The sequence below is a fragment of the Diabrotica undecimpunctata genome, chromosome 1, assembly GCF_040954645.1.
Source record: "Diabrotica undecimpunctata isolate CICGRU chromosome 1, icDiaUnde3, whole genome shotgun sequence".
In the NCBI taxonomy this organism is placed as follows: domain Eukaryota; kingdom Metazoa; phylum Arthropoda; class Insecta; order Coleoptera; family Chrysomelidae; genus Diabrotica; species Diabrotica undecimpunctata.
This window is the reverse complement of record NC_092803.1, coordinates 109416455-109428537: the sequence shown is the minus strand read 5'-3', so window position 1 is coordinate 109428537 and position 12083 is coordinate 109416455. Positions and strand designations below refer to the sequence as shown.

Genomic DNA, 12083 nt, shown 5'->3' with positions numbered 1-12083 from the left:
TCGTCTGGTAACTTCTCACTCGAGGTACCACAGTTGTAGGGATATAACATGCGATTCTTTGCCAAGACAATGAAACCGACTTTACTTAGTAATTACTAGAAATAAGACAATCACTCAACATCCCACTGCAATATGCAAAAGTACAACGAGCCAATTGAAGTCTGACAAAAAAATAGGTACAGTAGGCGGTACTGTAGACTAGCGCAAAGCTTCATACTTTTGTTTTTATATTTTTGAATTTAACATAATACTTTTTATAATATTATTTAAGATATTTAAAGTACTTTTTTTTATTATTTTAATTACACGTGTAATTTTAATAAACACGTGGTGAATCTATAGATGATTCAAATAAACAAAAAAATATATTTAAGGATCACACAAAACCGCTTTTAGGTAATATCCTTGTTAGAGATTTTAATAAAATTAAAAAAGTTTAGCTAGCGCCATGAAATACGCTATTTTGTGGCGGTACTTCCGTAATACCGTTTCGTAGTGCTACTTCCGTAGCGCTTGCCTAAACACTTTACTATAGAGAAATACCACGCCAGTATAGAAGCTTCGGTTCAAAAATAGATCAACTGTACCCAAATTCCGATATTTATTCTATCAAATATGGTTTTGATTAATTATTTTACGACATCATAGTATTTTTTATTCGTAATATCTACGACATTGTTAAGAACTAAGACTATTTTTTTAAGTTTATTTTACATTAAATCAAAGAAAGAACTACCAACACTCCCAAAAAAATAATTTAGAAAAGGTCAACTATAGTCGAGTCTTATTAAAGATAGACTAACCAAAATACCCACGCGCGTATTGTCGATTATAACCTAGGAATCGACTAACAATTACTTTTTTGTCAAACTGTCAAATATTTTGGTTCGTCTATGTTTAAAATAACCATAGACATAGAATACAAGATAGACTAATAGTTGCAATACCAGCCCGTTCCCCAGTGCGACAGAGAAAACTGACGCAAAGCAGTACCTGCATCTCTTTCTAATGAGCCGGGTTTATCGGCCAAGTTACCTTCCCATTGGTCATTTAGGTCAGGTGGTTGGTAAAACTGGCAAATTAGAAAGAGACGCAGAAACTACTTTGCGTCAGTTTTCTCTGTTGCACTAGGGGAACACTACTGTATTGTAGCCCTCAGTCTATTTGTATTATATGTCTATGAAAATTACTCGATCTTAATCTAAATCTATAAGTGTTTTTGGCAAAAAGCATAGTTCAGTTGAGAGTGAAGAAGTAAATTAAAATATGCCTTTTTGAAACGCCGATGTTGATATTCTGAAATGAAAATCGGTAAAGACAATTTTGAAAACGACTTGTAAACAAGACAAAACTAACATTTATATTTACCACCAAACTTGTCAAGGTGTATGTGTCAGGTTGTATAATTTATAGTAAACAATAACACATATATGCAAACACAACATATTAAAACTATATAATATAATAGAAAGCCAGAATAAACTCTTTTGTAACATTTTCTAGATTTTAAAATCTGTTTGTTAATATTTTTATATTAGTCATCACAAATTAGACTAAATAAATAATTTTCAATGTAAGTACTGTAAGTATATCTGTGGTTTTGTTATAAAAATGATGTGAATGTAAAAGTTCAAAAGAAGGACAATATTGAGATTAAGAGATTAAGAGATGTTAATATTATAAAAAAGATTTAGTAAATGATGATATACAGAATTTTCACGTATTAAAAACAAAAGAGTAGTTAGTATTTGGTATTTATAGGCCGTGTTCTGGAATTGTTTCTTGTACAACTGCAGCAGACGTAATCAAAAAGGACGTCGCCAAAAAATAATTCCAGACGGGGACCTATAAATAAGCCTTAAACACAATATACGATTACAAAACGCCAGCTGGAAAAATATACATTCCTTGATCTAGCGATGATAGAGTAGACCCAACCATTTACATTTCTCAAAATAATGACTTGGTGAGGTAGATGGTGGTCTGATAAGTAACCTCCATTGAAATCTTTCTTCACATTTTTTGGTGCAACTGCATAGGGGGGCCATCCAGTAAGTGGTTTATCCAATGCAGATATACGGTTACTACGAAATTGACTGAACGAATTTGACAGTGTAGTTAACAAAATTAAAGGAGCACTAGTCCCATAATATTTATTCAGATTTTCTTTTGTTTCCTTCGCTGTTTTATTTCTAAAATAATTTGTAATGCGTCATTTTTCAAAACAGATCAACTTTATGCAGCTGTCAAATATATACTTATCCCTATATCGAGCTAAATTTTAAAACGTATGCCGAAAAAAGGTCAGACTTTCTAGAACTAATGTTTTTTTTTCGAGTAGCCCTCGAATTGTCAATGGAGGTTACTCATCAGACCACAAGATAGACTTGGAAAAAGTAAAAAGAAGTAATATGGAACAACAAAAGCATGTGATTTAGCAACTACTAGTGAGTAGAACAAAGAAAAGGGGCTAACGAGAACAACAGAAATAAAAGCACTGTAGCAGAATTTTAAGTTACAAACAATGTAAGAAACAATAACATAACAAGATTTGCGAAAGTTCGGAATTAAGTGACACCACATTTCGCCCATATATGCAACTAATAGCAAAACTCTCAAAACTGAAAGCATGATATAACATTATTACCGTGATTGTTCTATAATATATATGATGAGTAAATAACATATTGAAATGGGTAAAAAAACAGTTTAATCATTACAAATTTCTTGGTATAAATTAAATTGTTTCTTAGTCTGTCGGCGAATAAATTTTATTTCAATTTTTATTACTCGTTTTCAATAAAAGATTGACGGAAGTTTGTCATGGCACAAAGCTTTTACTTTATCTTCATTGAACTGAACTACGAAACTTTATCGTTGCTTTTATTAAGCCTCATTTTTAGCTCGTAGCTTCTAATTATTTTGAGGTTTCTGAAACGAAACTGATAATTGTATAGGTTTTGTTAAGAAGAATTAAAGACGAGCTTTCACATGAGGTATTACTGGCTATATGATTCCATTTAAAATATCTTATACAAAATACTACAACACTATAAAAACAATGATGAACTGTATTTGAAGAAAACAAGTAGATCCAGAAAAGCCAACAGTTTTAGTGGCAAAGTTGCATACAATTTTTTTAGGTTAAATTTGTATGATTTATTATGGCCTTCTATATTTTGTATAATATCCATTTATAGATGAAAGGTATATTTTATCTTGAAAATTTTTGAAATATGCTTTATTTATAGTAATAATTTATTATTAGTCTTTAATACCACGTGTTAAGTTAAGAATGTACTGCGTTGACTGGAAATATCCCTATATAAGTCTGCTTTAACCCATATTCAATTAAATTTAATTCATGCAATTCAATTACATTAACACGTGGTACTTTTAGACCCTTACCATCCCAGATATTTTTGGGTGGCATTTAGGATAATATCTAGATTTGTTGTCAAACTGCTTGCGAATTATGAAGGTTTTTTCAAGTTTATCTTTAGAAAGTAGAAATTAGAATATTATTAATATTATATTTAAACTTCGGACAAAATATACCTTCCTATATAAAAAATAATAACAAAGTACCCATACCGTGATCTGGATAGCTGGGTTGGTTTTCTGCTTCTTTTAGTGCTCTCAGGACTTCACTATTAGATGCGTCGTAGTTTCTTTCGTTTTTCTTGAAGTTTACACTACATGAATGAAAGATAATTAAAAATAGATTTATTTATTATTGTATGTACCCTGGTGGTACATATATGACATTTTTCACGAATTATTTTTGTATTGCTTCTTTTTCGTATTCAGAGAAAACAAAACCATGAAATTAAGCTGCTTGTCATTTTACATCAGAATACATCAAAAAAAGATTGCAATATGATGAAGGACAATAATTGATTTACACACTACAAATTACGAGTTTTGAAAGTGGTATAACAACGTATTTTTTACAATTAATTTTCGTATTATTTAATTTTTAAATTCATTTTTGTACCTTAAAATTATATATTTTTTTGATTTTTATAACTAACCATTACCTCAGAATATGTGGATATCTTAAGAAATAATATATATATATATATATATATATATATATATATATATATATATATATATATATATATATATATATATATATATATATATATATATATATATCCTAACAATTAATAATCTTTATTCTAAGATAAAAGATAAGACTCCCATAGATAGGCTTAGTAATATTGTCTACAACATTCCATGTCTCTCTTGCAACAATTCCTACATCGGTCAAACATCTCAATTATTGAAATCACGTATTACACTACACAAAAGTGATTCTCGACTTCACCCTGACCGTTGTGCATTAGCCAAACATGTCCATTCCACTGGTCATCTCATGGACTATACCAACACCACAATTCTCCACCGTGAGAACAATAAATCTAAAAGAGAGTTCATTGAAATGTCTTATATTTTTCTTAACGATTTCTCCATTAATGTTAAGAGTGACATCAAGAATCTAAGCGATATATACCACCTGTTACTTAAATCAGATACCAAGAACAATACTATATCACAGATTACTAACTTGACTGATATATCCATTAACAACTAACATACCTTTATAATTAATTTTCATTAACAAAAAATATATAACATTCCCTTGCTTTTCTTAGATACGTCTCAATAATATTCAATAATACATGAACAATATAATATAATTAAATAAAGAAAATCAAAATAATATTTCCCTTTACTGGGATTTAAATTCATTCGTTTTTTACCAATGAACCTTAACGACATAAAGATTCATACCAACGATAATGAAGTTGTCAGCGCTTGCGTTCTGGCTTAAACAGAACCTCACTTTTAACTATCTAAAAATCAAAAATTTAGTTATTGCCGACATTTCAAAGAATTACCTCCTTTTAAATGTAGTTGCATTGGGTTTTTCGATTAACCTTGGGTAAGCCTTTACGTGTCAAGTTCGAAGCTACCATACATTTCATTTCTTATAAAAAAACTTTTTTTGCACATAGTAACAAAAAACACCACTATGTTACTAGCAAAGTTTTTTAATATTCTAACTCTACAATTCTAAGTTACGGTAAGATCAATAATGTTTTAATAGATAATATATGGTAGCTAATTATAATTTATTCTCTTTCAGCCCTGAAGAAGCCAAATTAATTCTCTTTGGCGAAAACGTTCGGCGAAACAATTGATACACATTAGAGTATTTCTTGCAGATTTCCCCAATATTTAAGAGTTTACTATATATATATATATATATATATATATATATATATATATATATATATATATATATATATATATATATACATACATTGTGTTTCAAGATGTTTTTAGCAGCCTATAATTCAGGAAATAATGAATATTTTCATATTTTCATTTGAAAATTGGGAACTGTCAATTGGGGCTATAAAACGATCATTTGATTTATGCATGAGATTTCTGTTGTCATCATGGGTGATGCGATGTCAATACAATGGAAAAAGTTATTGCATTATAGGGTTGAAGATTAGGTTACAGGAAAGGATTTTTTATCCCAAATTTAGCGGTGCACAACAATGAGGGTATTAGTGTTACTAAATACACTAAATTTTCAATTTAATGCCGCATTTATCATCTTTAAGTTGACCTGAAACTAACATATTTTTATACTTTTTAAAAAATTCTCAAGGAAAGAAAGTTGTCCTTGAGATTTTATTGAAATCGTTTTTTGACAACTACAAATAGTAACAGCTTATATTATTTCGTGTGTTCTCTCACTAATACGTTCATTGTAGTTTTTAAACAGAATTTTAAAATATCGTGACTTCATATAGTATTAAAAATGCCTTTTCTGTTCACACCTAATGAATACGTGAAATGCTGTTGATTTATGGCGAATGTAGGAAAAATGCTCGTAATGCTCAAGCCTTATACACGAAACGTTTCCTCGAAAGAAGAACACCGTCTTATGTAACTTTTGCTTTGGTGGAGAAGAAGATGCGGCAAGGTTCATTTCGGAACGGTAAACATAGAGATTATGTAAAACCAATACAGGCCAAAGAAAACTTGGTGAATGTTTTAGCTTATGTAACGATTAATCCACATAAGGTCCATAGCTGCAGAAACTGGAGTGTCATTAACTACAGTTCAAAAGAATTTTGAAAAACCACCAGTATCATTAATTTAAACTGTGTTGTGCATTAGTTGCGACTCATCGAATTCCATGAAAAAGATGAAAAAGATGTCGCTATTGCGTCCGTTTCGAAGCCATTTTATTGTTGCTTCTTAAGACAGGAAAGATCTATTTTTCACGTTGAGAACGCCTATGAATAACTGTTCTGATGAGCTTTATTAAAGCGAAATACGTATAAACAGATACATAGACGATTTGTACGTGAAATGGAATCTTTTCTGTCTTTTTCATTTTATTCGGATCTACTCTGTATGAGTACAAGAAACCAATTCGCTAACGATTTCTGCTTAGTTGAGGAGACATGTCGTGGAATGCAAATTTTAGATTCCCCATGTCTCTATTAACATCTTTATCAACGTCTGGCTATGCCTTGCAATTTATAGAAGGCTCAGATTAAGGCAGATATCTGAATTGTGTTTCGAAACTATTTTACGGATTCATCGAATTCCATTGAAGACTAACCTTCATCGCCATAATGCAAGTGGTGATGCAAGGCACTCGTTTGTTTGTGTTTCTTTTTGGAAAAATATGAAGAAATTTTAACTACTGGTAAATGATCTGAGATCTTTTTATTTCCGTTCTATTCTGATGTATTTGTTAAAATGTACAAGATCATTATTCCGTCTTTAAGATGTCACGCTTCTAACATCAATTAACGGTTTCTTGGATCAATGTTATCGCATCATGATATGAATATGGAGAGTAAATCAAAACGGAAAGTTATAAATCACCAAACATGAAACACAGTTTAGCTGGTTAAAAGATTGAAACATTCGTCACAAAGAGAATATGTTCAGTACCTACTGATTTACAAACCAAAAAAAATAACTGCTTTGTCAATTAACTTTTACAATGAAAAGTAAAAAACTTCCAAAGTAATTGGTATATGTGTTAAAAACCAACACAAAAAGTAAAAAACCCAACCCGCATGTCGGTCTGACAGCAGTCAATAGACAACTAAGTGAAGGTACAGGAAAATGAGTTGACTGATGAGTACTGTCAGAAAATCACTTAGTTGGCTGTTGGCTGTTGACTGGTGATTACTGTTAGACTCACACGGAAACACTGTGAATGTGGCCTAATAGAGAACATAGAGAACCTAAATCATATATTTTTTGAATACCCCTAAAGATCATTCCGGGTTTTGATCTATACATTAAATTCATTTATATGAATTTTAATTCACCAATTACTATATATTCCATTTTATGACTGAAGAATCGGTCAGCATTTTGATAAAATTCCTTTTAAGTAATAAATTAAATTTATAATCGACAATGCTCAATACTTTTATTAGTGTTTACTAACATAACCTCCTATTAATTATTAATGGATTTTTTTTTACAAAATTATTTCGCACAAGTAAGTGGCCTCAAGTTGGTTTAGAGCCAGATATTTTCGGGGTCACCACCAAATTGAGCTGGCGTATCACCATAACGTGGAAGCCATAGAAACAAAAGATGAAGAAGAAGAGGTTGCGTTTCGAGTAAGGGCACATGAGTTCCCTTTTAGAGATGTGGAAGAAATTATATGAAAAACTACCTATATTTAGTATTATTATTAAATGTTCTGTATTTAAATACTTGCTTTGCGTTTATAGTTAAAGAATATAGCACTTTTGTTGAAAAACCAGGTTTTTTTGATTATATATCTATTAATCTAATTATCTATTAATATAATATCTATTAAGTATTTATTTCAAAATTATCAAGTTTCTATTCTTTAAATTAGGATTAAATTTGCTTTCGTATGATTTATTTTTCCACATTAAATTATCATGAACAAATTATATGAAACGAATTAAGTAACTAACATTTAATAGATAACTGTTGGAATATACCTGTCAAAACAAGCCAAATTGTTAATAATAATTAACAAACGTGCGCTTGTACAAGAACTTTCTCTGAATCTAAGGAACCTTTCTGCCTTATTTGATAATTATTTAAAGCATTAAAAAGTATTTTCAACGATTATTCATTGTTTGAAACTGTTATTCGGCATATGTATAATTTTACTTACCCTAAGGCTCCTGTAGATAAAACTTCTGTTTGTGCTGAAAGTGTCTCTGCTATGCTTTCCTCAGAATATAGTTTTAGAGGTGTATTATATTGTTTGTTTACTAATTTTGGTCCACCGTTTAAGGAACCATTCACCTGAAAAATAAAATGATTGTAATTACTAAATCTGAGCGCTGCAGCTAATCCCCCGATAATAATGTACAGCTGGTTCCTAAAAAAATGATACGACTCTTAAAGCGCATTTTGTAACGTAAGCATTTTAACGTAAGTAGAACAGCAGTTTTTAATATTAATAAAAGATGGAGAGAACAAGAAACTCTTGAAAGAAAGTAAGGTTCTGGAAGACAAAAAATATCTACTGCTCATGAAGATCGTACGCTTTTGGAGAGGTTAGAAGAGAATCCTTTTGAAGATGAGAAAACGGCAAGAATTATGTCAGTTTCCGGGAAGAAAGATAACAACTTGGAGAAGAATTAAAGCATCGCGTCTTGGATACCGAACTGCAGCAAAAAACAAGCTTTTACACCACAACAGAAGCAATCAAGACTTATATTTACTTTAAACCATCAGCTACAAAATTAAGAATTTTGGGACAGGGTAATATTTACTGATGAGAAATTTTTTCAATTTTCTAAAAAGGGCAAAATTGGGGTGTATATACCAAATAATAATAGATTTAATCCTTTATATGTTGATAGATATCGAGCAGCTCGTCATTTTAGCGCCAATTTATAGCGATGGATTTCATCTAGAGGAATGGGAATGGTATGGCATATTTATGGCAGGTTTGTTGGGTAGACTTATCTGAATATTCTAGAAACACCATGTTTCACAGTGTAAAACAGTTATATCCAGAAAATAATTTTATCCTTCAACAAGATAATTGTCCCGTTCACACTGCAAATATAGTAAACCAGTGGCTCCAGAATAACAACATCGAAACCTTACTATGGCCCAGCTACAGTCCAGATTTAAACCCAATCAAAAATGTATGGGGGCTATTATAAAACGTTTGTATCAGCGTAATTTTATACCTCAAAATGCTGAAGAGCTGTGGCACGGTATACAACAGGTTTGGGAAGAGCTCTCTGAAGAAGACAATTGCATAGTTCCTTTCACGCAGATCGACCGAAGACTACAAGCTGTTCACATCAGTGTTGATGGAGATATTACAAAATATTAATTATATTTTTACATACCTAAATTTAGTATAGTTTTGGTCTTTCAGACCCTCGCTTTCTTTCGAGAGTTTCTTGTTGAAAATCTCCATTTTTTATTAATAGAAAAACTGTGGTTCTGCTTATGTTAAAATCTTTTGCTACCTCTGATAGTACCCAGTTATCTTTTAATTTGATAATTATTACTTTAATATATTAAATATTAAATTAAGTCTTTTGTTTTATTCCTTAATAAAAATAATAACAACAACCCTATTTTATGTAAAAACTATAATTTATATTTTCTTTATAAAATGCAGATATTCAAAATAATATCAAAATTTAGACCTTAATAATTATTACAATTTATAAATTAACATACGTAATCAATTGTTTGTTCTTTGTTTGTTTATTTTATTATTTGTCTGTCATTATAAATATAATTTAATGTAAGACCAATCAAATGGACTGCTCAAAATAATCAAATCTTACTAAGTATTCTATCTATCAGTTTTTTTTTAGGAATCAGCTGTACATTTGCACTACAGCTAAGTTTTTATTATTCTTACTGGAGAATGAGAATAAAAAGTAGTTTGTCTTCTTTTTCTTTATGTTCCTCACCTATCCGAGATTGGATATCAACAACGCTATTCTAATTTTGTTTAGGTTCAGCTATTCTAAAGAATTCGCTTGTGTGCAGCCAAGACATTCCCTTAACGTTTTCATCCAGGACACCTTTTATGGCCTGGATTCCATTAACCTTCGATCTTCTCTTGCATTATATTTTGCAGAAGTCTGTAATTTTGTACCTTCATTAGGTGGCCCAAATACTTTTTTTTTATAGTATTCTTTTAGATTTTTTATAGCAATTATTATTTATGGTATTTATATCATTTGACGCAGTACTTTTTTATTGGTGAGTCTGTCGACCCAATTTATTCTCAATATTGATATTCTGACTGGGAGACTTATATCACGGCTATTGGTTTCTTAATTTTTATAAAAATGAACCTGACAATTTCAATAGGTCTCCGAATTTGAATGTATTCTTCCTAAATATTATATACTAAGTTTTCTTAACATGTATACCGTAACGTAATTATGCCTTATGGATATTGTCCAGAAAAAGATATTTTGATATCTTTGTGAACAGTGTTATCTACATGAATGTTAATTATAACTTCCCCGTTAACGGTTGTTTCTTCATTTGCATTTGATAGAACTTCCTCGCTCTATGGGCATTAAAAATAATAGGAACAACATACATCCCGGTTCCACTCCCTGTTTCAGACTTATTTCATGTGATATATGTCCTTATATTTGCTTGATTCCAATAAATATTGAGTATTAATGATTAATAAATATGAGAGTCTTTACTCTCAATAATTTCCCGGAGACAATCGTGACGTACTTTATCAAAAGTATTTTCCAATGTCTATAAAACAAGCGTGAATCTCTTGAATAACATCCAGACATCGATATATAGAGCAAACAGAGCCCTATATATATATATATATATATATATATATATATATATATATATATATATATGCATGTATATATATACTGAAAAAGCGATAAACGCTTGTAATCAACGCTGATCAAATAGAATACAAAACTCAAATATTTGGGTGTGCAGCGGAAGATAGGACAAAGAAGTACTCTTTTTAGTCTACCAAGCTTTCGCAAATCTTTATTTGCACTGACTAACAATAGTCCTAATATATCTTTTGTATCACTTCCATTTATTAAGGACGTATCTCCCAAATTGACCAGAATTTTTGCTCAATACCTACCAAATGTAAAAATTGCTTATCAAAGCACTCTAGTTGTGGGATCTTTGTACAAGTCATTGAAAGATAAAGTACTACACTTTAGATACAAACAAAGATAAAAGTGATGTTGTCTACAAACTTAACTGGTTAGGCTGTGAAGGTTCTTATATAGGTCACACCTCCCAAAAAGTTTCCAGCCGCTTGACTCTTCACAAGAATGACATTAGGTTACACCCTGATAGATGTTCTCTAGCCACACATGCTTACACAACAGGGCACTCTTTCGATTTTCCAAATGTAAAAATCCTATCCACGGAGAGCAATTATTCAAAAAGATTGTTTCTCGAGATGGCTTTCATTTTTCAAGAAAAAGAAACCATTAACAAAAAGACAGATACCAATAATTTAAGCAACTTATATTCATTATTGTTAACTTTGGATAAACACGAATCCACTAATACAGACAATTCATCGTCAACAATATAAGTTTCATTATATATGAGATATACAATATCTCTGTTACTTCTAAAATAAGTCTTTTTACCTTTTCTTTTTCAAGTAGTTCAGCGTCTATCAGGTATACTATTACCTTTACATTGCTATTATTTAAGATCTAACGTTCTATCGTTTTAAGTTGGCAGTAACGAATTCAAAACCAATTCTTTTGTTTCTGATAAAAATATTTATAACCTAAATTTTATTTTGTGACTAAGTACATGTTCTGTAACTATTTTAACATAATTTTATTTAAGTGTTTATGTATATGTGTTTTAAACTATTTTAAACATGTTTTTGTTAAAGAACGTTTTTTAAAAACAATTTTGGATAGTTTTCGCCATCATTTGTAGTGGTCAAATGAGTTGCTCATTTCATTTGATAAACATCACGACAACTAACCTCAATTAGTGTAAAATGCAAAATAATTCTTTTTCTGTATTTT

General features: G+C 30.4%; 1 protein-coding gene across 3 annotated transcripts in view; it reads right to left on the bottom strand.

Moving 5' to 3' along the window:
* The window catches only part of Zasp52 (Z band alternatively spliced PDZ-motif protein 52), a 168603-nt gene that overhangs the window by 55957 nt on the left and 100563 nt on the right, over positions 1–12083 (bottom strand). For all 3 annotated transcript variants that reach the window (XM_072546355.1, XM_072546350.1, XM_072546360.1), the window contains exons 4-5: positions 8213–8346; positions 3595–3695 (exon numbers count right to left, since the gene is read on the bottom strand). In XM_072546355.1, coding sequence (XP_072402456.1) covers positions 3595–3695; positions 8213–8346 — 235 coding nt within the window. The remainder of the gene's footprint in view (positions 1–3594; positions 3696–8212; positions 8347–12083) is intronic.